Genomic DNA, 25,143 nt, shown 5'->3' with positions numbered 1-25,143 from the left:
ATAGTTTAAAAAATGATCAAGGCTAATTAAAAATCAAAGTTCTTACTTGATACACATATTTGCCTTCTGTTATAAACTCCTAAAAGTGGTTGTGATAGTAAATTGGTCTTAGTCTTCATCTCCAAGAGAGGTTCTATAGAATTGAAAATATTGAAATAATTTAGGGACACTTGAAATACAGAGTAACAATGAGGATTCTTTATGATCCCATGCCACTTGTCAGATAGGTACCTTCAAATATCCTGTTTTAACTGGCTTAAAAATGAGAGAAGATTAACATTTCCTTAGTGTACATCTAGCTCCAGACTCTATGATGTCTCCTGGGGTAATACTGAGATACAAAGGCACAATTCCTATTCTCTGCTGAATTTTAGGCGCTAGAATAACATTAGGATCTTATTTTTCTATTAATTTTCATATGCACAGCATAAAGAGCTTGAGTTTATATTACACTTGAAATAATGTTTTCAGGTACTTCGGCCTGGAGTCTTATGGTTTCTAAGGAATTTGAATGATCCAGATTTTAATCCAGTACAGGAAATGATCCACTTGCCCATCTATAGACATCTCCGAAGATTTATTTTGTCAGTGGTGAGCAAGTCTTTTTTTTTTTTTAATGAAAAATCAAAGCCTAGCACTTGGGGAGGCAGAGGCAGATGTATCTCTGTGAGTTTGAGGCCAGCCTGGTCTATAAACTGAGTTCAGGACAGCCAAGGCTACACAGAGAAACCCTGTCTCAAAAAATAAAAACAAAAAATTAAAGCATGCTACCTTAATTTACCCTTAGTTTCTTATAGTGTTTTTTGTTTTTTTTTTGTTTTTTTTTTTTGTTGTTTGTATTCTTTTAGATTGGGAGGGCTGGGAGAGCATACTGACTGTACTTACCTAAGACCATGGAATATACTTCCCAAGTAGTTTGCCGGATTCACAGTATAATTGTGCCCTGTTTCTTACTACAGATTGTCTTTGGCTCCATTGTGCTTCTGATGCTCTGGCTTCCTATACGAATAATTAAGAGTCTTTTGCCTAATTTTCTCCCCTACAATGTCATGCTCTACAGGTAAGGATGTTTTGTTGTTATTTTCGTGGTTTGGGGATTAAACTCGGTACCTAGCATGCTAAGCATGTGCTGTACCACTGAGCAGCATCCCCAACCCTATGGTCTAAGTTTTAAACCTAGAAGAGATGAAATGATGTATCACTTTTGGGCATTTAATATTCAAATTACATTAAACATTTTATGTGGTGGTTCCATTTTGCCATACTTTCAATCACATAATGTGTTAGTAGTCAACACCCACACCCACACTTAATACTCTCCAAGACAGGGTGTCTCTGTGTAGCCCTGGCTGTCTTGGAACTCATTCTGTAGAGCAGGCTGGCCTGGAACCCAGAAATCTGTGTGCCTTTGCCTTCAAAGTGCTGGAATCAAAGGCATGCACCTCCACCACCTAGCTCAGTAGTTACATTTTTTTTCCCCAAAGGGACAGCTTATTACATTTGTTAGAACTTTATCCCCCACACTTAATGAAAATTAGTAGCATTGATTTTTCTTTATATACACCATTAACTTTGTACTAAAACTAAGACTTGAGGCTTTCAGCTCTTTTTGGTTTTAAACTTTTCAGTGACTTTATTACTCCATAGCTTACCTCAAATTCTCAAACTTACTTCTGTCTTGTCAGTTCCAGTCTTTAGGACCTTACACCAAACCAGCTCATTTTACCATTCAGTAGCTTAGTTTCCATTTCCCTTTACTCTCCATTTATATCCTACCTTTTTCCCTGCCGGCTTTAGATTCTTTGAATGTTGATTGTATTATTCCTCTGTTAAAAATTTGTTAGTTTAAAAAAAAAAATTGTTAGTTAGCAGGACACAGTGGCACATGCCTTATAGTCCCAGCACTCAGGGAGGCAGAGGCTGGCAGATCTCTGATTTCAAGGTCAGCCTGCTTTACAAAGTGAGTCTAGGACAGCCAAGGCTACACAGAGAAACCATGCCTTGAAAAACAAACAAACAAAGTTGTTAGTAGTTTCTCCATAGTAGAGGTTAGATTTATGGGCAAGAAGATAAAGTTTTAATATTGATAAAATGTATAGTATACATGATAATCTTTATTGGTCTAGGGAAAAGAAAGGAGTGAAAAGAATAGAGAGTGTCCAGAATGAGGTTCTGATTTAGAAGTAGTAACTGATAAAGACTGAGGTGACAGTAAGGAAAGCCCTAAAAGGAGGTGGGGAAGGGCATGCTGTCCATGTGGATCAGCGGCCACAGTAACACCTAGGTCTGTTTGACAGAGTAGTTTGGCTAAGAAAAAGGAGAAAGCAAAGTAGTTGGCTGTGAAATCCGTTAAGTTATTGAAAGCTCTTCTTTGAGTTTGGAGGCTGTCATAGGCACTTGGACTTTTGGTCAAGAGAGTTGGGTAGCTTGTAGAAGGCTATGAGGATCACTCTGGCTCCTTGGTGATCAGAGATAGAGTGAGAACGATCAAGTTATAAGCATGAAGATAGTGTGATGATCCTAGTGCAGATGGGAAGGGTATACATGCAGGAGGTAGCAGTGGAAGATAAGAAGCAATAAGGATTGATAATATTGTTAAGAGTGCAGAGGAGTCTAGCAGTTTGGTGTGAGTTATAATGAAGGAAGTCAAGAAATCAGAAATGCTGTTCTTAGCGTGGAGAGTATAGAGTAACATGTATTGAGGTGTATGTGATAGTGGGAAGAGTAGTATTAATAGTTTGATGGAGGCCAGCCAGTGGTGGCACATGCCTTTAATCCCAGCACTTGGGAGACAGAGGCAGGCAGATCACTGTGAGTTCGAGGCCAGCCTGGTCTACAAAAGCGAGTCCAGGACAGCCAAGGCTACACAGAGAAACCCTGTCTCATAAATAAATAAATAAATAAATAAATAAATGGATGGATGGATGGATGGATGGATGGATGGATGGATGGATACTTGGCCTTAAGTGGAATAGTGCACATCAGTGTGAGGCACTGAGTGTCACTGTCAATACACAAGTTAGGAGTCAGGGAAGAAATGTCAGTAGTAGATGAAGGTGGTATTTAAGCCAGAGGAGTCTCAGTCACACAAAGAATAAGCTTAGCTGAGGAAAGACAAAACTGGGACCCTCATGTTTCTAGACTCAGAGAGGCACAGGGGAAACAGCTGGTTTGGAAGCAGTTGGGAGGGTGGGCAGTTCTGTAACACACTTAACACACGATGCAAGTGAGCATCAAGGAATTAGTGGGCACCAATGGACCAGGAACAGCTTCAGGGGTTTAGGAGGACAGCCTCATGGACTTAGAGAGAGAAAAGGAGAAAAGGCAACAAAGACAAGTTCATTTGGCTTTGGAGGTTTGTTTAATCTGATTAGATGTTTTATATTATGTTGTAAACCTGGCTCTTTGTAACTATTGTAGTGATGCTCCCGTGAGTGAACTGTCCCTTGAGCTGCTCCTGCTGCAGGTTGTTTTGCCAGCACTGCTGGAACAAGGACACACGAGGCAGTGGCTGAAGGGGCTTGTGCGTGCATGGACTGTCACTGCTGGATACTTGCTGTGAGTATGGCAGCAGACTCTCTGGGCATCAGTGCTTTCTGTGCCTATAACCTTTCCTTTTTCCCTTTTCCTGATCCTGGGGACTGAAGCCAGAACCTTATGGTACGAATGCTATCCCAGCCCCATATTTTATTTTTATTGCAGCACAGTATTACTCAAGCTGTCCTCAACCCCAGAGTCTCCTGCCCTGGACTTCTTAGTGTTGAGCATACAGGCGTGTGCCTCCATGGCCCATCTTGTTTTGTAGCCTTCCTGAAAGAAACGTGTTCTGTGTTCCACTCAGTAAAAGCTCACTTCGGAGGCTGGAGTTGCGGCTTAGCAGTACGAGTGCTTGCTGTTCTTTCGAGGACCCAGTTGTGGGGACTTGACACCTTTTCTGGCTCTGTGGGCACTTACAACACATGTGGCATACAGAGATGCATGCACATATAAATAAAAACTCAGAAAACCCTAGTTTTAGTAGGAAACAGTTGAGAACTGTCTGCAGGTTACCCTTTCAAGGAGGGTATGTACACACTGTCCTTCTTGTGCAGGCTCACTGATGCACCTTTTTTTGTACTGTTACATGTGACAAACAAAGAGGGTTGGGGTCAGGTCAGTACAGTTAGACTATGGTGTGCTTGTCTGGGAATGTGACAGTACCATCAAGACACATTAGCCTAAAAGTTAAAAAATGTCCTGCATCTAAAGACAGGCTAACTTACCTTTTTAGGGATTCTAACCAGGCAAAGAAACTTTGCTGAGGGTTGATTTATTGTTTGTTACTAAGTATTTTTTGTGTTGCTGTGATAAAATACCCAACAGAAGCAGCTTAAGGGAGTGTTTATTTTTACTTACATTGTGGAAGGGAAGTCTTTGCGGTAGGTGCTTGAGGCTTCTGTCACTTTAAATTTGTATTCTGGAAGCAGGGAGAGAGGGGGGGGGGGTGAGGAGCGGAGGGGGAGCAGGAGAGGCTGATGTACAGGCCACTTACCCAGTTTATTCTGTCCAGGGTCCCTCCCTGGCCTGCTGGGGGAATCTTTAGGATGGGTCTTCCCACCTTAGCCTAATGTGGATATTCCTTCATTGGCATTCCAGAGGCCTGTGTCCTAGGTTGGTGACCTAGTTAGTGTTTCTATTGCTGTTAAAAAACACTGATCATACTGAGTGAGTTAACCCAGAAGCAGAAAGACTCACGTGGTATATACTCACTTATGATTGGGCATTAGCCCAAAAGGCTTGTCCCACGAAAGTCTTCACTTACCAGGGGATTGGGATGGATGTGAGGACATCCTATTGGGACTCTAGTCTAGGTAAGATAAATATAGGAGATGGGGAAATAGAAGGATCCAGAGGGTCCTAGAAACTTACAAGAAGAATGTCGTGATGGGTGGATCAGGGCCCAGGGGCCTCTGCTCAAATTATTGCACTAACCAAGGACAATGCAAGTAGTAAACATCGAACCCCTATTCTGATCTAGCCTATAGATAGGACATTCTCCACAGTTATGTGGAGAGTGGGGAATGAACTCTAGTGCCCCATATTTGACCACCTCCCCTTGGTGGAGAGGTCTGATGTCACTCAAAGAAAGAATAAGCAGGCTACTGAGATAAGACTTGATAGCCTATGACCATATAGTGAGGAAGGAGGTTCCCCTTGGTCTTAGACCTAGGGGAGGGGAACAGGGTGAAAGCGGGAGCATACAAGTGATGGGATAACAATTGAGTTGTAATCTGAATAAATTAATTAAATATATATGTGTGTGTGTGTGAGGGCCGGATGGTGGTGGCACACACCTTGAATCCCAACACTTGGGAGGCAGAGGCAGGCAGATCACTGTGAGTTCGAGGCCAGCCTGGTCTACAAAGTGAGTCCAGGACAGCCAAGACTACACAGAGAAGCCCTGCCTCTGGGGTGGGGGGTGGGGGAGGAAACAACATTGTAACTAAAGGCGACTTGGGGGAGGGAGAGGTGTATTTATTTCATCTTATACTTGAGGTAACACTGAGGGATGTCAGGGCTAGAACCTGTTGGCAGGAAGTGATGCAGAGGCCATAAAGGAATGCCGTTTACTGGCTTAGTCCTCATGGCTTTGTCATCCTGTTTTTTATAACCCTGTACCCAGGCTACCCCCTGAGATGGGCCCTCCTACATTAGTCACTAATCGGTAAAATGCACTCCAGGCCTGCCCATAGCCTGGTAGCGGCATAGTCTTAATTGTCATTCTCCCTTCCCAGATGACTGTAGCCTGTGCCAAGTTGACATGAAACTGTCCAGGACTGTAGATCTTCACAGGTTGATGATCAGGATTAATGCCATAGTGATTTGCACTTATTTATCAAGTTTATAGATCAGAGGTTCCTGTGAAATATTTGGTACACTGTGGTACATTACTGTGGGATGCAGACTTACATTTGAACACTGCCCTTCTCTCTAGGGCCACTCTTGTCTGAATTGATTTGTAACTTGAACAGGAGATACAGTAAACATTAGGAGAGAAGAAAAATGTTCTTACTCTGTGAAGCCTAATACTGCCTCTATGCTTTCCCTCTAAATCACTTTTTCCAGATGTTAAGTGAAGAAACAAAATAGGTTTAAGTTCTGGAGTGTCCCACAAGCTAGGCAGCAGAGTAGAAGGGTTTAATTTGAAGCAGGCACTAGCATTTAGTCCAGGTAGTGGGAGTAATGCTCTATCTAGAATCCACATATATTTTCTACCCTTTAAGAAAGTAAGTCTTGCTTGTCATTGTCACTCTGAAACAAGGCTCACTGCTGTAACTTTTGTGTAGGGACCTTCATTCCTACTTACTGGGAGACCAGGAAGAAAACGAGAACAGTGCAAATCAGCAAGTCAACAATAACCAGCCTGCGCGCAACAACAACAATGCTGTTCCTGCTGGGGAGGGTCTGCATGCAGCCCACCAAGCCATACTGCAGCAGGGAGGGCCTGTTGGCTTTCAGCCTTACCGTCGGCCTTTAAATTTCCCACTCAGGGTAAGTCCATTCAGCTTGACTTTTCTGTGAATTAATTTTTTCTTTCACTAGTTGAGAATTAGTGCTGTTAAAAAGGTGCTGTGTAGCTTTGACTTATGGTTCCTGGAAAAAAACCTGTTTTATTACTCTCGTGATGCAGCATAAATGTTCAAAATAAGTTTAGTAGACTTTGGAGATGGGCACTATGTGGGGTTAGGAGTCTGTGAACTTTTGTTCTTGTTTGAGAAAAAAACGATCATAAATAGGAAGCTAGCACGATGAGAAGCATTTCAGCACGTGTCAGGAACTAATGACATGTTATTGTTTGCCTCTGATAATCCTCACTCACAGCTATTGGATCAGAACAGCAGTGCACCTCAGTACAGCAAAGACACTGAAGCACAGTACAGTGAGTGTGGAGTGTGCACATATGGCTTGAAGGCTCTCCACTCTGGCTTCTGTCTTTCCTAGAGTGTTGACTGTCACAACTTCTCTTGTCCTTCACTTCTTCTAAATATATTCAGTTGGCTGGGGTGGTGGCACATGCCTTTAATCCCAGGACTTGCGAGGCAGAGGCAGGTGGAGTGCTGTGAGTTGGAGGCCAACCTGGTCTACAAAGAGAGTTCAGGCTACGCAGAGAAACCCTGTCTCGACAGACCAAGAAACCCAAAAACAAACTAAGTATATTGAGTTATGGCTAGCTCTTGCTTACCATGTCCAGTGTGTCCTTGAGGGCCTGGCGTATGCCAGATGTGGGCTGTCATTTCATGTTGATAGCTAATGAAACTGAAGACCAGCTTGTCTAAAACATGCCTGCTCTATCATCTTGGATCTAGCAGCCAGTCTGTGATTCAAAATCTTGTCAGAAACTTCTGATGACTAGTTCCATTCATGTGCCATTTGTTACATTTCAGATCTCTTTATAATAGCTTAAGTTTGTGAGTCTGATCATTTTGAAACTTCGGTAGATTATTTAAACCTCTCATCCTTAGCTTCTTTTCTGTAAAAATAGACATCTTATTTTTGGATTACCTGTGGATCATATGTAGCCATTATGTAAACATGCCTTGGGTGTCCGTGACATTTCTGATGGGCAGCGGCCAAGTAGAGAGCCTCGAACAGCATGTGTGCACTAGTTCACAGCACTATTTTGTGCTTCCTGCTTTTTGCCCCATTGAGAAACACATCTGTTCTGATGCAGTAGCTTATTCTCGAAAATGTTGCTTACAATGGTGAAGAAAACAAGAAGGTCTTCCTTTAGTTCCTTTGTCTAAGAATCTTAAAAGCAGACTCATGGTGAGCACCTGTTTAATTTTCCCTGGTCTTCACTTGGCCCTCTTGCTGGGGTTGGGGGCACTTCAGAAACAGAATCACTAAGGGATTTTCAGGCAGGCCGAGCTGCAGTCTTACCTGAGTTTTTTCTTATCAAGAACTCTGCCCCCTGGTCTTGGGTAAAGTGGAGAAGGTAGAAAATGAGCTACAGTGCTGCCTTTCAGCCCAGGAAAGGGGTCTCCATTGGTGCTTCCCAGCCACTGGCTATGAGTACTTACAGTTAAGCTTAATGAAAGTAAAACTGAAAATCTGTTGTTATACTGCAGTCTTGACGTGTCATGAGCGCAGTAGCCGTGTGGTCTGTGCCTGCTGTGTTGGACAGTGTAGCTCAAGCTGTCCCTGTCACCACAGAGAACACTCACGGAACAGCACCGCTGCTTTGTGGTCCTGTGAAAATGAACACTTATTTCCGCAGGCTGTTGTCCTTCCCCTTTTGCTTTCTCTCCTTTGGGATGTGGCCTGTTCCTAGAGGCAAGATTTTATACTGGGAGTATTACATGCATTCTTTGAGCAGTGTCAGAGATCATTGAGGACATGTGACTCACTGATGAACTTTGTTCTGTATTGCAGATATTTCTGCTGATTGTCTTCATGTGCATAACATTACTAATTGCCAGCCTCATCTGCCTTACTTTACCAGGTATGAGTTTATCCTAGCTTTCAGCTGTTAAATGTTAAGAATCTTTCCTCAAAACAGGTTATATCACGTTGAAACTGGAAATAGTCTTACTGTTCAGTTCAAACACTATTGCTCTCCTAGTTGTTAATCACTGCATTATGAATTGAGTAATTGTTTTTATTAAAATACTAACTTAATAATTTTATTATTAAATTTGTATTAAATATTTGTCCCATGAGTTATAAAGCTGAGAAAGAACAACTTGAAACATTAAATTTGGGTTTTTTGAGACAGGGTCTCTCTGTGTAGCCTTGACTGTCCTGGACTTACTTTGTAGACCAGACTGGCCTTGAACTCACACTGATCGACCTGCCTCTGCCTCCCAAGTGCTGGGATTAAAGGTGTGCACCACCACACCCGGCTACATTGAATTTTTTTAAAGACAGGTTTTCTCTTTTTCTTTCCTTTCTTTTTTGTTTTTTGTTGTTGTTTTTTTGTTTGTTTGTTTGTTTGTTTGTTTTTGGAGACAGAGTTTCTCTGTGTAGCTGTCCTGGAACTCACTCTATAGACCAGGCTGGCCTCAAACTCATAGAGATCCTCCTGCCCCTGCCTCCTAAGTGTTAGGATTAAAGGCATGTGCTGCCACCACCACTTGGCCATTAAAATTACTTTAAAGTGATGTTTCTTAAAAAGAAGGAAGGAAGGAAACATTTTTTAATCTGAAGAAATTGTGATTTTTTACCTTCATTTGTTTAAAAGGTGAAGGATTGCTCTTTCTACGTGGAGACTTTAAGATGGTTTTTTTAATCTTCAAGGCTGTCAAATACAAATAGCCAAAACACTAAGAATGTAATATTTATATAATTCCTGATTGTGGCATGGTTATTCTTGCTATAGGTAGTTTGTTGTATATATGTGGAATAATATAAATATATATGTAATAAATAAATAAAATTTTAAAAGATGATTTTTACTGATTCTTCCCCCAACTCCTCCCATACCTCTTTACCTCCTTAATACCCAACTGTGTCCTTTTGTTAACTTTAATATTTTTTGTTGTTCTAATAATCAATCTAGCCCAGTTGGTGTTGCCCATGTACTTTTTGGGTGTGAGGCCTTCCATTAGAACAGTAGTTCTCACTCAACCTGTGGGTCACAACCCCTTTGGGAATCGCATGTCAGATATTTAATTACGATTCATAACACTAGCAAAACTATAGTTATGAAGTAGCAACAGGATAATTTCATGGTTGGGGTCACCACAACATGAGGAGCTGCATTAAAGGGTCACAGCATTAGGAAGGCTGAGAACCAATGTAGACAGTGGTCAGCCTCTCAGGAGCTACAACCTTTAATGTAAACAGACTTTTCCCTAGTAGCCATCAGCTGTCCATAAGTCCCAGAGTTAAGGGTAGGGGTGGAGCTTATGAACAACTTCTGACTCCATGCTGGAAGTTGATTGGCTTGATCTTGTTGAGATCTTGTACCAGAAAACACAGCTGCTGTGGGGTTGTGAATGTGGCGGTCCTGTGTTGCTGTGGTTGACACTTTGTACTCCCTTTATGATCTGTGAGCTTGGGGAGTACAGGTGATTTGTATGATACAGGTGTCCTCTTGCTAAGCACGCTACATGAACACTTCTCACCTAGTAAGACTTTGCTTGAAGCACCTTGTCCTTCTCAAATCACAGCTGGCTGCCTAGCTATAATGTGAACATACTCATGGTTTTCATGTTCTATTTCCATATTTTTACCAGAATTTTTAAAAATTAATAAAAAGCCAGGTGGTGGTGGTGCACTTTAATCCCAGCACTCAAGGGACAAGATCTTGGAGTTTGAAGCCAGCCTGGTCTACAGTGAGAGTTCCAGGACAGGAAGGGATACACAAACCCTCTCTCAAAAACCAGAAAAGCCACAAAAAATTAATAAGAGAAGAAACTACTTTTTATGCTTTAATTTAGTAATATGAATAATTAATTGTTAGTGAATTCTGTTAATTAAACATTTCTCTCTAGTCTAACATGGTAGAAAGAGTAATTTTGGTTCATTACAGAAGAGCTTTAACAGTGCACACTTAAGGGTAGTGGGGCCTTGCTTCTTCCCTAGGTTGCCTCTAAGGTTCAGCCTAACTGATGGGTTAAAAGCTACCCCTGTCTTCTGCACACCTATAATCCCAGCAGAGGCAGGCGGTCTCTGTGAGTTCAAGGCCAGCCTGGTCTACAAATTGAGTCCAGGACAGTCAAGGCTACACAGAAAAATCCTATCTTGAAAAACCAACAAAAGAAAGCAAACAATCCAAACACTTGAGCCCAGTGCTCAGGCAAGAGGATAGCTTTTGCGTTTGAAGCCACTTTGGACTATAGTGTGAAACCCTGTCTCACAGCAAAACACAAAGCACAAAAACTAGTTAGGGACATCTCAAGTTTGTGTCTTACTTTTCATGTTGATGTTGAGTTGTTGTTGTTGTTGTTATTATTATTATTATTTGGCCTGGACTTGCTTTGAAGACCCGGCTGGCCTTGAACTTAGAGATCAGCTGCCTCTGCTTCCCGAGTGCTATCACCACGCCCAGCTGATGTTGAGTTTTTTTTTTTTTTTTAAGATTTGTTTATTTATTATTATGTATGCAGTGCTCTTTCTGCATGCACACCTGCACCCCAGAAGAGGACATCAGATCACATTATAGATGGTTGTGAGCCACCTTGTGGTTGCTGGGAGTTGAACTCATGACCTCTGGAAGAGCAGCCAGTGTTCTTAACAGCTGAGCCATCTCTCCAGCCCCCTGATGTTGAGTTTCTAAAAGAAAGTTTACATGGTTTTCTTCGATGCAGTGTTTTGAAATGTTATTGTACCCACTTTTTAAATTTTTTATTTTATTTATTTATTTATTTTTAAAGATTTATTTATTATTTATACAGTGTTCTGCCCACATGTGCACCTTCCCACCACAAGAAGGCACTGGATCTCATTACAGATGGTTGTGAGCCACCATGTGGTTGCTGGGAATTGAACTCAGGACCTCTGGAAGAGCAGACGCTGCTCTTAACCTCTGAGCCATCTCTCCAGGCCCCCCACTTTTTATTTTAAAAAGCTGAGTTTTCTGTGCTAATGAGTGGATCATTTGGAAGAAAATTAACCCAATTTGTTTGTAATGTTCCTAGATAAAATATTAGCAGCACAAATAATAGAAAATGTCTATCTTTATGCTATTAGCATAATAATTTTAGTTGATAATTAATAATGAAATCAATATTGCTCATAATTTCCTAAGCCAGAAGAAATTAGTAAATGGAATAGCAGATCAGGGCGCATATTCTGGATAATCAGCTCATTGACTTCCTGTGTTTTGGGTGTTTCTTAGTCAAGTAGTTCTATTTCCTAAAGAGTTGTTGGTTGTTTTGTTTATTTGGATGTGAAAATATTTATAGAATGTCAAAATTACAGTTCTCTTTACCTAGCCACATGTCTCATTTGTCAGCCTTTCTATTTTCAGTATTTGCTGGCCGATGGTTAATGTCATTTTGGACGGGAACTGCCAAAATCCATGAGCTGTACACTGCTGCTTGTGGTCTCTATGTGTGTTGGCTAACCATAAGGGCCGTGACGGTGCTGGTGGCCTGGATGCCCCAGGGACGCAGAGTGATTTTCCAGAAGGTTAAAGAGTGGTCCCTCATGGTATGTTGCTGTAGATTGATCTTACTGATGGTAGTAAATGCTTTAACAGCTGTTTCCCATTTGTTTTCTTACTGTATCACTAGTTTCCAGCAGAGTTTATCTTTTTATCAGAAGGCATATTCCTTTAAGATGGTAGCCTTCGGTTTCACTTGAGAACCATAGTTTTGTACCCAGACTTACTTGAAAGCTAACAGGAGAGTGTGCTGCTAAGTGACACCATTAAATACTTAAGAATTGCCGAAAATGCTTTTGGAGATGTGAAACCACAAGTAATGGAACTCATTCTCAAAATTCCTGATTCCATACAGGTGTTCTTTTCTGATTGTGGAATGGGTACCTGTACATACTGTTGCCTGGGTTGGTAAATACAGCAGGGCACTCCTCTGCTAAGTCATTTGGATAATCAGCTCTGAGTTTTCTATCTGAGTTTATACTTTTTTTTTCTTATATTTATGCTGAAACCATTTAAATTTTTTTTTTTTAAAGATCACATTACAGATTTTTTAGTTTGTTTGCTTTTGGTTTTTTGAGACATGGTTTCTCTGTAACCTTGGCTGTCCTGGACTGACTTTGTAGACCAGGCTGGCCTCAAACTCACAGCAATCCATCCACCTGCCTCTGCCTCCCGAGTGCTGGGAGTAAAGGCGTGCGCCACCACATCCAGCACTGAAACCATTTTTAATGTTTTATAACATTATTTGCATGTACTGTTTGTTACCATGTGTTAACTTGGTAATACCTGTGTATTTGTAGTGTATTCTAATGAGACTAGTATATTTCACTTTTCCATCATCGTACATTTATTATGTATTGAAAACATCTGTTGAGACTTGATAGCCTATGACCATATAGTGGGGGAGCAGGTCACCCTTGGTCTTAGACCTAGGGGAGGGGAATAGGGTGAAAGCGGGAGGGAGGGAGGAACAGGTGGATACAAGTGATGGGATAACAATTGAGTTGTAAAAAAAAAAAAAAAAAAAAAAAAAGGAAAAAATCCCAAAAGAATAAGTGCTGTAACTTGGTAAAAACAAAACCAAAAACATCCATGTCTGTAGTGAGAGGCTTATTGCAGATTATGAGTGGAGGGGATTAATTGCTATTTAGCCCATAGGGTAACGAGCCACTTAACTATATTCAAAATATAGAAATCAGCTAAGTTGCCGGGTGGGGTGGCACACGCCTGTAATCCCAGCACTTGGGAGGCAGAGGCAGGCGGATCTCTGTGAGTTTGAGGCCAACCTGGTCTACAGAGCAAGTCCAGGACAGCCAGGATACACACAGAGAAACCCTGTCTTGAAAAACTAAAGAAAAGAAAGAAAAGAAATCAGCTAAGTTTAGTTTTATGTGGTAGTTTTATTATAGCATCACAAAAGCCGTGAAAAGAGGTAGTGTGTGTTTTACCAATACCATGCTTGGTCACATGTTAGAGTGGTTGTATACACTGATGGCATCTCAAAAAGAGGTCACCAGAACCAAAGGTCATTTTAAAGACTGGTTTTGTTGTCAATATTTTAGAGTTCCTTTTACTTTGTATCAATTTATTCTTATTTTGTGACTTAATTCAAATTCTAAAGCTGCATTGTTAATAAGTGTATGTGTTGAACAGATGGCAGCATTTCTTCATCAAAAAGCCAGACTATTCCGATTGGCTTGATGGATTAACTTAACTAGACGCTAAGGTGAACTGCCAGTTTACCTGAGGATTCACAAGCAAGCTTATGAGCTAGGTTGCTGTGGGACCAGTGTTTTGGCAAACTGGTAGAATTTTGTAGGTAGATAGATAAAAGTCAAGTAATGAGAAGGATATTTTGAGGAAAACAACATCTTCATTTTGTTAATTGTAGTATATAAAGTAGATGACATTTTGAGGGGAAAGCCCTTTTATTGCAACAATCCATAACAATACTAGGTTTTGCTACAGCTTGAGCTCTGCATTCATGGTTCATGTGAGTCGACTTCATGGGGTTGGGCATGGCTCAGCCAAGCAAGCTGGAGGACCCAGACCTACACATAACGTGCTGGGTGTGGTGATGTGTTCCTATAATCTCAGTGACTATAGAGACAGGAGGCTGCTGGGCCTCACTGCTGACCAGTCTAGCTTAATGGATGAGCTCTGTGCTGGTAAGACTCTTTCTCAAAGGAGGGGATGACAGTTGAGATTGTCCTCTGGCCTCTTTTTGTGTGTATACACACATACATGTGAACCCCCACGTGTACACATAGGCATTAAAAAAAAGAAATTCCATTGAAATGTGTAACATAAAAAAGTGTGTGTAAGTTATTTAAAATAGTATGGTTGCCCTGTTGGGCATTAGGTCAAAGAGGAAAACAAGCCTGAAGGTGGAATAGAGTTTGTGTCAAAGGAAGGTGCTCTAGTGATTCTGTATCTTCTTTCCTACTAGATAATGAAGACTTTGATAGTTGCTGTGCTGCTGGCCGGCGTGGTCCCACTGCTCCTGGGGCTCCTGTTTGAGCTGGTTATCGTTGCTCCTCTAAGGGTCCCTCTTGATCAGACTCCTCTTTTCTACCCGTGGCAGGTAAATGTGTATCTGATTATTGCCAATTGTGTGGGGTCAGAAAAAGGACCTGAGTGTTTTAGTTTATTTTATGCAGTTGTTTTAGGAAGATTGTTTTTCTATTTTAGGAAGCCTTGTAAGTTTGTTGAAATAATGCCCTTTATCTTGCTTTTAAAATGTAAAGGCCACATAAATCCCTTTCTTGGCATACTTTGTGGATTAAAACATTGCTCTGCTCTGAGCTTGCTATCCGGGATCCACATGAGAGAACTGATCCACACATCTGCCATGTGATGCACTTGTTCCATAGCTCCCTAAATGGGTACTAAAAGTAAGAAAAAAACGTAAAGGGGTATTTCATGCCATGGTAAGGATTTAGGGTTCCAAACAGAGTAGGGTCTTGAGGTCTGACGTACCTTGTTTAAAATGTCCCAATGGAATGGGAGGGGCTGGATAGTTACTGGCTAGCCAAAGGGAGAGAAGTTGGAGACAGGGTACCAGGAAGACCCTGCTCTCAGTGGTACTAGGGATAGAAAACAGTCGAGCTGGGAACAAGCTTGGGAAAACCACAGATGCCTGAGCTTGAACACAAGCCTTTGGAATCATTTCTTTTTTGTTTTGTCTTTTTTTTTTTTTTTTTTTTCCAAGATAGAGCTCTTCTGTGTAGTTCTGGCTGTCCTGGAACTCACTCTGTAGACAATGCTGTCCTTGAACTCAGAGAGATCCTCCTGTCTCTGCTTCCCAAGTGCTGGGATTAAAGGCGCTTGCCACCATTGCCTGGCTGGAATAATTTCTTTAGGCCAAAAATGCCTTATTACAACATGTTATCTCAGTCTATACTAATAATATAGGGCAAGCAACAAGCATGGCTGATTAAAATAATAACATTCATTTTCTTTGCTTACTAGGCTCTCCATTAATGCCTAGACTATTCTATATTTTCTTCAGAAAATGGTGTAGGTTTCATAATGTAGGTTTCTAAAAGATATGAGTATTTTGTTCAACTGAGCCTTTACCTATTAATCTCCCCCCTCATTTTTTATTAGTCCTTTGAGAGTTTTGTATAATGTATTTTGATCATATTTATTCCTTCCCTCCACTCTTCCCAGATTCACTCCCCTTTCCCTAACTGGCCTCCAACCTTGCGTCCTTTGGGGATAAAAATCTTTTTCATCTATCAAATATGTGCTTCCCAGATACTCTTGGCTGTGTGGCCTTTACTCAGCAGTGGCAGAGCTGTTAAAGAGAACATGACTCTGTCTCCCAGCAGCATCAGCCATCAGTAGTTTAGCTAAGTTACTAGCCCTGGGCAGCGTCTGTTCTGACACTAAACAGCCTTTCTGTTACGCTTATTTATGAGGTCCGAAGATGTGTTACATGTTCTTGGTTTTTCTTTCACCACAGGACTGGGCACTGGGAGTGCTGCATGCCAAAATTATCGCAGCTATAACTCTTATGGGTCCTCAGTGGTGGTTGAAAACTGTCATTGAACAGGTAAGAAGCCAATTTCAGAGAGTCTCAGAAATGGTTGTAGTTGTATTTAGCTAATGGAATTTTTCCACTTTTCTGAGCTATTTTCATTTGTGTGCGCATATAGCTTTGTGTGTGTGTTTATGTGTGTGTGTGTTAGCACTTGAGATGTGAAGGCAGCAAAATGATGTGTTCAGGGGCACCCTCAGCTATATAGCAAGTTCAGGGAGAGCTTGGACCACATGAGACCCTCTTGTTGAAAGCCGGGAGTGGGCGTGGGGAAGCAGGACGTGCATGATGAAGTTTACTAGTGTTGTTTTCTCTGGTCCTTTCTAGGCCTACAAAGGTTCAAGTTGTCTCTCACTCACCTTTGTTCTTCTTAGTAAGGGTTAGGAGGGTGAGCCACCTTTTGTACCTTGCTTTTATGTAAAGAGAGGAAGGAAGAATTGAGTGCTTGTCTACATGTTCTGCTTTCTGTTGCCTTCAACTTAAAACCACTTATCAAGGCGCTGTGGTGCTTATCCTGGTTTCTCACATCATCTTGGGTCTTTGTTAGTCATTCATAATTCATCTGGAGGCTAGCCAGTAAATTAAAATACCCATAACTTTGTCTAAAGTAGAGACAAGCTGATCCTTGCTGTTTTTCCACTGCAGACATTCTGGTGAAACTTACTGTTCATATTTCTATGAATAGTACTTGGTAGAGAGGGAAGATCTTACAGGTCATAGCAATGAAGATCCACCCCTTCCAGATGTAAAGAAAGCAGAGCTGTAGTTCTCTCTGCCCAGTGCACATGAGGGAGTCATTCAGGGTAGTCCTGGACCTTTAAGCTGCTGATTCTTAGACCAAGAGTGGGGCCAGGAAATAGTAAGTCAGAAGGCCACTCTGTGTGCCTGTGGTCGCATGTCCTTTCAAGACAGAAGTGGAAGATTCCACTGCAAAGTCTCCCAGGTGAAACTGACCTTTTCAAAGAAGTCTAGAAATAGGGTTTATTTGTAGCTAGGAACTAAGAAATGTTGATATTTGTGAGATCCCCTTGTCTATTGCAATATTTGAGAACGGGGGTGGTGTGGTAAGGAGACATGAAAATGAGAATTTCAGTAATTAGGGCTGATTGGGAAGCTGTGGGATGCCTGCTCTTTAGTAATATGCACTTGGGTCACTCTGTTAGGAGATGAAAGATGTCCTCAGGAACTTAAGCTTGTTAGTCCTTTGGACATTTGCCCTGACTTCTAGAAGAAAACGAGGACAGTCTGTCTTTTGCCTCTGTGTCTTCCGTTTTCAACGTTTCCTACTTTGATCCTTTTTTTTTTTCTTCCACAATACTATATAGTAGCTTTTTCCCCCCCTAAAATAACTAGGGTTTTCTGGGTGCCAAAGCACTAATGAGAAAGTCAGAGGACAAGTTGGGTCAGTTCTCTCTAGTGTCATGTTGGTCCCCAGGGGTCTAACTCAAGCTACTCTTGGTAGCAATCACTCTTATCTGCTGAACATTCAGGGGCCCACACCGTTAACCAGCACTTTTTAACCTTCCAGGTTTACGCAAATGGCATTCGTAACATCGATCTTCACTATATCATTCGTAAGCTGGCAGCTCCAGTGATCTCCGTGCTCTTACTTTCCCTGTGTGTACCATATGTTATAGCTTCTGGCGTGGTTCCTTTACTAGGTGGGTGATGCTAGTGTGGAACTTTCAGAGAGTTCTTTTTTTTTTTTTTTAATATTTATTTATTATGTATACAGTATTATGCCTGCATGTACTGCATGTCAGAAGAGGACACCAGATCTCATTGTGGATGGTTGTGAGCCACCATGTGGTTACTGGGAATTGAACTCATGACCTCTGGAAGAACAATCAGTGCTCTTAACTGCTGAGCCATCTCTCCAGCCCCCTCAGAAAGTACTTTTATTACATTTAAAAAAAGAAACAAAAAACCCACTAAGATTTTTAAAAAGTTAAAGTTTGTTGCCATTTTGGCTGTTCAGAATATCCTGTCTTTTTTATATTATTATGGTTGTTTAGATATTAAGAATCACGATTTGATTTCCACAGCTAAACCTGTCCATGTGTTTATATGTGTAATAGAAACTTCTCTGTGAGATCATAGGATGCATGCCTAGTAATCCCAGCACTTGGGAGGCTGAAGCCTAAAGATATGAAGTTTGAGACCAATTTGCACTGCACATCGAGATCCATTCTCAATGAAAAGGGGAAAAACAAATTTTATTGTACCTGTTGGGAAATTCTTTTTAGTTGTTTTTCTTTTTCAAGACAGGGTTTCTTTGTGTAGCCTTGACTGTCCTGGAACTCACTCGGTAGACCAGGCAGGCCTTAGGCTCACAGAGATCTACCTGCCTTTGCCTCCTGAGTGCTGGGATTATAGGTGTGCATAATAACCCTGGCCTGGGGAAACTGTTTAATAAAAAGGGTGATGGTAGTAAATGAGTAAAGTGAATAATACAGCACTCATTGGCACAGCTTGGTGCTGTACATAGTGTTTATTATTTTTCTGTGTGTGTGTGTTTAAGAGCATTTTCGAATACCATTGCTTAGGTAACAAAAAGGTACTGTCACCTTATTTTGAAATAAGGTATTTCATTGGATTGCAGCTTGCTTTAGGCAAGGCTGGCTAGCCATGGAACCCCAAGGATCTGTGTTTCTGCCTCTGCAGCAATGCTACTACAAGCATGACCACCATGCCAAACTTTTCTTTATGGATTCAGGGGTCAGACCCGGGTCCTCTACTGTCTATCCCATCTCTCCACCCCTATGTCTTAGAAGACATTTGAAGGTTTTATCAACTTAAAAGTGAGAAAATTGAGGTTCTAGGGATTGAGCATCCTCCCCAAACTGTAGATTTTAAGAGAGGAAGATTGGAGCTCTGGAGGGCAGTCTCATCCCAACAGGGGAGTGACATTTGCAGTAAACCAGCCATGAGGCTTAGTCTCCTACTTCCTCTGAAACACATCCCTATTCAAAAGAAGAGTTACAGCTCAACAAGATCAAAGTTGAAATGGAAGCATTTGAGTGCTATAAAAGTAAATACATGTTTGTTTATATTCTGTGCTTGGGATCATGGGAAGGCAGGGTCTCAGGCTGCCTTTAAAACTTGCTATTTAGGTGAGGGTAACTGAATTTCTGATTCTCCTACCTGTGTCTCCCTATTGTTGGGTGTCTTAGGATTTTCTTGTTGTCATGAGACAGCATGACCAAGGCACCATTTATAAAGGAAATCATTTAATTGGGGGCTAGCTTAGTTTCAGAAGTTTAGTCCATTAGCATCATGATGGGAAGCCTGGCAATGTCCAGGCACTTATGGTGCTGGAGGAGGAGCTGAGAGTTCTATGTAATTTGCAGGCAGCAGGAGACTGCCACATGGAGCAGAACTTGAGCATATATGACCACAAACCCCGCCTCCAGTGACATACTTCCTCCAACAAAGCCACACCTCCTAATAAAGACACTCCCTATGGCCAAGCATTCAAACACATGGGTCTGTGGGGGCCATTCCTATGAAACCACCACTCTGGTTCTAGGTGTGTTCTGTTATGCCTGGTATTATGCGGTGGTGCTGGATATCAAACCCAGGGCTTGTTCATGCTCTGTCCCAATCGCCACCTCTAGTCAGAGCTTTCATTATATTGGCATAGTTGTTTGTTTGTTCTTTGTTTTTCAGTGCTGGGAATTGAACTTAAAGCCTCGCACAGACTATGCAAGTACTCCACCAATGAGCCATATTCCCTGCTCTGTATAAGCAGGGTAATTTAATTATTTCAGTGATGGCATAGGTGAAATACATGACACCATTGACTGCTTGTGAAATCCAAGATGTTTGCATTTGGTGAAATTTCTGTAGTACCTACCTGTGCTCCCATAGTTCACAGAAGAGAAAAGCAGGCATTAGTCTGTGAGTCTAGCAGGGCATTTGTGGAGGCTTCTCTCCTGCACCCTGACTCCTCTTCCTAGCGAAAGGCCAGACCTCATTCTTAGTCCATAGGCTCATAAGCCCATTTTCTTTCGCTTTAATGAAATGTCTTTGTTTGGTTTTCAGGTGTTACCGCAGAGATGCAAAACTTAGTTCACAGGCGGATTTACCCATTTTTACTGATGGTCGTTGTGCTGATGGGAATCCTGTCCTTCCAGGTCCGCCAGTTTAAGCGCCTTTATGAACACATTAAAAATGACAAGTAAGTCCAGAATTCTGTCCATCTAGCCACTCTTAAGGTTGGGTCATTTTGTGGGTTTTGTGTTTGTCTTAGGGTTTTATTGCTGTCAAGAGACACCATGACCACAGCAACTCTTTTTGTTTGTTTGTTTGTTTGTTTGTGTGAGACAGGGTTTCTCTGTGTAGCCTTGGCTGTCCTGGACTCATTTTGTAGACCAGGCTGGCCTCAAACTCACAGAGATCCACCTGCCTCTGCCTCCCAAGTGCTGGGATTACAGGTGTGCGCTACCATGCCTGGCAACCACAGCAACTCTTATAAGGAAAACTTTTAATTGGGGCTGGCTTATAGTTGAGAGGTTTAGTCATTGTTGTCATGGTGGGAAGTGTGGTAGCAAAAGCAGCAGACAGGGCCTTGGAGAGGAATCTGAGAGCTCTAGGTCCATCTGCTAGCAGCAGGAAGTGAAGAGCCACGGGCCTGGCTTGAGTATCTGAGCCCTCAAAGCCTTCCCCCTAGTGGCATACCTCCTTCAATAAAGCCACACCTACCTTAACACAGCCACACCTCCTAATGGTGCCTGTGGGGGCATTTTTATTCAAACCACCGCAGTGCTCAATGTGGTAAGTCATACAAGAAAAATGCTCATCTAGTGGGCAAATGTTGATGTAGCATCAGCAGGGTTGCTAACAGATTGAGTGCATGGAGTGTTTCTGGTTGGGGATAAGGGTATTCTGGGAAAGGATAAAACTGGAAGTTCCATAGCTTCAGAGAAGTCTGAGTTGTCTGCTTTTACATGTCTTACAAAGAAAACCAGTTTATAACTAACTGCCTGTGCCTGTTTGCCTGGAAGCTGTCATGTCCAGGGTGTTAACAGCACCACGTTCTGAGAGCCCACCTGTCCTCGTGCTTACCCTTTCCAGTCATCTTCAGGGGCCGCTGTCCACCTGTCTCTTAATAGTTTTACTGTTTTTTAATTAGCAAACAATACTGTTTCATTATAGCATTTTCAAGCATTGTTTCTGTTTCTTTCCCTTCTTACCCCTCTGTCATCCCCTTCTCCCTCCGGTAACCACCTTTCTGCTTTCATGTCACAGAGAAGAAAAGACATTTGGGCTCCTAGTTCCTGCTTTTTATTTCCCACTCCAGTGCACTCTTCAGCATGTATTGTCTGTGTGTGTACCATTTGCATAGCTTGATCTGTAGGATGCAGAGAGGGGACAGAGGGAGGTTGAAAGAGTAGCACCTGAATTCAGAATCTTCTTTCTATCATAGAATCAATTTGGGTCTTGGGCAAATTACCATCACTTAGTCTGTATGTTTTTTTATTTCTTTGCTTTTTCAACGCCATGCTACTGCCCACATTCTTGACATATCCTGATCTATGTAATGATGTATGTTAGGTAGGGTTCTGTATACTCTTATCAAATATCATGAGATTTATAAAATTCTCAGATTAAAAAAACACTGCTTTGTTGGGGAGCAGTGGGGTAAACTTGAAGAAAAGTGCTAGTCCTGTGAAAGGAATTAGATCCTGAGATCATGGCTACAGAAGCAGTCAGGTGTGTAAGCCTTGTAAACAGTGACATGAGCAGAGCTGAGAGGTATCTTGAGATTGTGTGCACTGACAGAAAAATGACAGAAGTAGTCAAGGCTAGAGGGTAGCTATGAGGATCCAGTGCTAGCTGCATCAAGCCTTGTCATGGGGACTTTGTATGCTTACCTGTCCTCAAAATAATCATGTAGCATGACACTACCATTCTTGTGTCACTGAAAAAAAAAATAAACTGAGGTAGGTCCCAGGCTGCTGTCCTTGACAGCTCATCACATGCAGGCTCCACTTCTCACTAGTCTTACCACTCAAGTCAGTGGCTTTGCTGGCCCACCCCGTCTGTACTGGAGCCTCCAGTAGGTGCTTCCACATACATGTGCCCAGCTCTCACAGCATACTGCCCTTTGCCTTGTCACCTGCTGTCTTCAGGGCTTGGTGCCCAGGACATCTGCGTACTCAGTGAGCCCTCTTTGCAGCTTCTCTGTCATGATGTCTGTCTCCTTGTGGAGTTCTCCAGTCTCAATACCGTGTTCCTCACTGCTGTAGCCCACCCTGTTTACCATTGCCTTTTCTCTTCTTCCAAGCATGTTAACAGTACCCTTGTGTTCATTCGCATGGATTCACCCTCTCCTTTGCCCTTCATTGTTCCTTGGCTCTAGAACCGGAGCTTTTCAGGTCCTGCTTTTTTTTTTACTTCTCAGCCCTTTGCCCGGCATATTTTTAGTGTGCTTCCTAAAGTCTCAACACTAGGTGCTTATAAAATGTGAGCCCTATGAAAATGAAAAAAGAGAATCCCCTGCACCTGTTTGCTGTCCCTGCACTTATGAGGACTTGTAACCTCCCGGCTGCAGGAGAGGCTCCACCACTCGCCATCGTGTTCACTCTCCATTCTCTACACCTTCCCACAAACCACAATTTACAGAAGACTGCTGTAGAAAGTTTAAAATATCTAATATATTTATTATTACACACCTATAATTATTATGGCAGTATTATCTAACCTGTTATCAATTAATAAAAGACAGAGATAACTATTGTATTTTAGAATAAGCCTTACTTTAACCTGGGGCTGGGCAGATATTAACCCCCTAAACCACCTCCCATTATCTCCCAGCCATCTACTTTATGCCATCTACTTTAATCACTCCGAACTGGGCTATTTCCCGTGTATAATTCCAAAATACTATATTATGTTGTTCATCTGGGCCACTTCTTTCCATGCGGGACTTTGGAATTCTCCTCCTGGCCCACGTGGCTCTTTCCTATTCTATGGTGCTCCTGCTCTTCTTCCTTCTCTGGTCCCTGTCTCCTCACCCCAAGATCCTCCTCTCCTGGAAGCCTTCCAGCTTTGGCCACACCTCCTCACTCTGCCTTGCCCAGGTGTGTAGGCATTTTTTCAGCCAGCCAGGGATAACTTGGGAGGCAAGGATAAATAGCACTACTTGGGTTACCTGAAAGTCCACTAGTAAACAGTAAGAATGTCAGGGGTAGGGCAAGCAACTAACAAATACAGAGCACTGACCATGTCCCAATGGAAGGCCTTGCTCCACTTTGCTCCAAGGCGCTGGCCTTTGTGCTCCTCCTAGACTCCCCTCCAGCCTACCTAGAGTCATGCAGCAAAGTGACCACCCTGTTTTTATATTCTAGGTACCTTGTGGGGCAGCGCCTGGTGAACTATGAGCGCAAATCTGGCAAACAAGGCCCATCCACACCACCTCCACAGTCGTCCCAAGAATAAAGTGCTTGTCTCAACTCCTTGACCTTCTCCTTGCCTTTCTGTGTCCTTTTTTGTGGACTTGTCACTTTGGAGATTCTCCCTGTGATCTCTCAGCGTGTTTATAAGTTAAATGCACTTGACTTGTGTCCTCAGCATTCTGAGCAGCACATCCTGGCACTGCTGCTCCTCCCTGCATCTGCCGACATCACTGCTGTCTGAGATCTGTACATGTGTAAATAGGAGTTCCTCGACGCCCTAAAACCTTGGATTAAACAGAATGTGCATTGTACATCTTTAACAAATGTATATTAATTTATTAAATCTAGTTGTCACTTTATTTTGGACCTGCTGTGATCTCAACAGGAAATGTGCCACAGAGCAGTAGTGCATAGGCAAGACTTTGAGTGACTTCTTGCGGAGCACACTTCATGGTGTTGCCAGCAGTTCTCACCAGGTAACTGTGTCCTGTCCTTGGCTGGTCAGTCTTTACTAGGAGCCAAGTGAGCGGTGGAGTCTGTGGTAAGGGGCGTGGACGGAGTGCCTCACAGACAGTCGTCTTTGGAAGTTATTCCATGTAACACCAAAGTTGTTGTACATTTTCTACTGCCCAATTGTTTTCATGTGTCTGTGTTTGTAATATTGTATAGTATGGTGTGCTAGATGAGGAAATTATTTTTAATTTTGATAATTTAATATTCCTAGTGCTCAGCATTGGGAGTTGGGGTTTTTCTGCTTGTTAGGGGCATGTCTATACTTAGAAAGATAAACTACAAATGAAGATTTTCAGTAGTCCTCTCCCCTTCCATACAGCTGTTTCTTTTTGTCAGTGGTGGCCAAAAGTGCCATGTGGGACGAGAAATCTTAGGGGATAACATCACCAACAATACCAGTTGTAATGGGTTGAGGTGTTAGGCTGTGGTGTGGGGCTGACTGTCAGGGAAGATGATTAGAACACCCTGCTTTGCTGGCAGCCGCTGCAGCTGAGGCTCAGTGAGTACACCAGTGAATCCCAGTTTCCAAAGCTTTTTGTTTACAGTAAACTGCAAATAAAACCAAGTTTTATTTGTTTGAAAGGAAGCAGACTGAGTTGGCCTTAACCACAGGAAGGAGTTGCTTTGGTGAAGTGCTGTGAGATCTCAGAGAACTGAATACTCAGAAGCTTGGGTCCCTAGCCAAAGCTTCACGCTTGAAATTTAAAAGATGAGGATGGCTGCACATCATCCAAGTGTTTAATGTACAGGTGTCTTGTAAGGTAGTGCTAGAAGCTGTCCTAAACTACAGAGAATTCCATGGAGTATTAAACCCGCAGGTGGTAAGGTCTGAGGGTTTTTGTTTTTGTTTTTGTTTTTTTTTTTTTTGGTTTTTGGTCTTTTTTTGAATTTACTAAGTGATAAGCAAATACTTTGTTTTAAAGCAGCGTTATATTTAAAAAGCAAAAACAATGCTTGCCACAGGACCCAGTGTTAACACTGTTTGTCACTTTGTAACAGCCCTTTCCCTTGTGTGTGTGAACTAAGGTTCTTCTAGCAAACCCACCTTCATTCAGACATAGTCCTTCTATAAAGAATTAGCATTTTAAAATGCAATGCCA

General features: G+C 42.1%; 1 protein-coding gene across 2 annotated transcripts in view; it reads left to right on the top strand.

Annotated features, from left to right (window-relative positions):
- The window catches only part of Marchf6 (membrane associated ring-CH-type finger 6), a 62,550-nt gene extending 38,950 nt beyond the window's left edge, over window positions 1-23,600 (top strand). Inside the window, exons 16-26 of one of the 2 annotated variants that reach the window (XM_051151027.1) lie at window positions 472-591; window positions 960-1,060; window positions 3,421-3,558; window positions 6,327-6,531; window positions 8,413-8,482; window positions 11,939-12,135; window positions 14,538-14,672; window positions 16,056-16,145; window positions 17,659-17,791; window positions 20,175-20,310; window positions 23,483-23,600. In XM_051151027.1, coding sequence (XP_051006984.1) covers window positions 472-591; window positions 960-1,060; window positions 3,421-3,558; window positions 6,327-6,531; window positions 8,413-8,482; window positions 11,939-12,135; window positions 14,538-14,672; window positions 16,056-16,145; window positions 17,659-17,791; window positions 20,175-20,310; window positions 23,483-23,573 — 1,416 coding nt within the window. In that variant the 3' untranslated portion in view covers window positions 23,574-23,600. The remainder of the gene's footprint in view (window positions 1-471; window positions 592-959; window positions 1,061-3,420; window positions 3,559-6,326; window positions 6,532-8,412; window positions 8,483-11,938; window positions 12,136-14,537; window positions 14,673-16,055; window positions 16,146-17,658; window positions 17,792-20,174; window positions 20,311-23,482) is intronic. The other variant, XM_051151028.1, reaches the window with a different exon arrangement.
- The last annotated feature ends 1,543 nt before the right edge of the window (window positions 23,601-25,143 follow it).

Source organism: Acomys russatus, chromosome 9 (genome assembly GCF_903995435.1).
Source record: "Acomys russatus chromosome 9, mAcoRus1.1, whole genome shotgun sequence".
Taxonomy (NCBI): Eukaryota; Metazoa; Chordata; class Mammalia; order Rodentia; family Muridae; genus Acomys; species Acomys russatus.
Note: the sequence above shows the minus strand (reverse complement) of the source record. Positions and strands in the feature narration are given on the sequence as shown.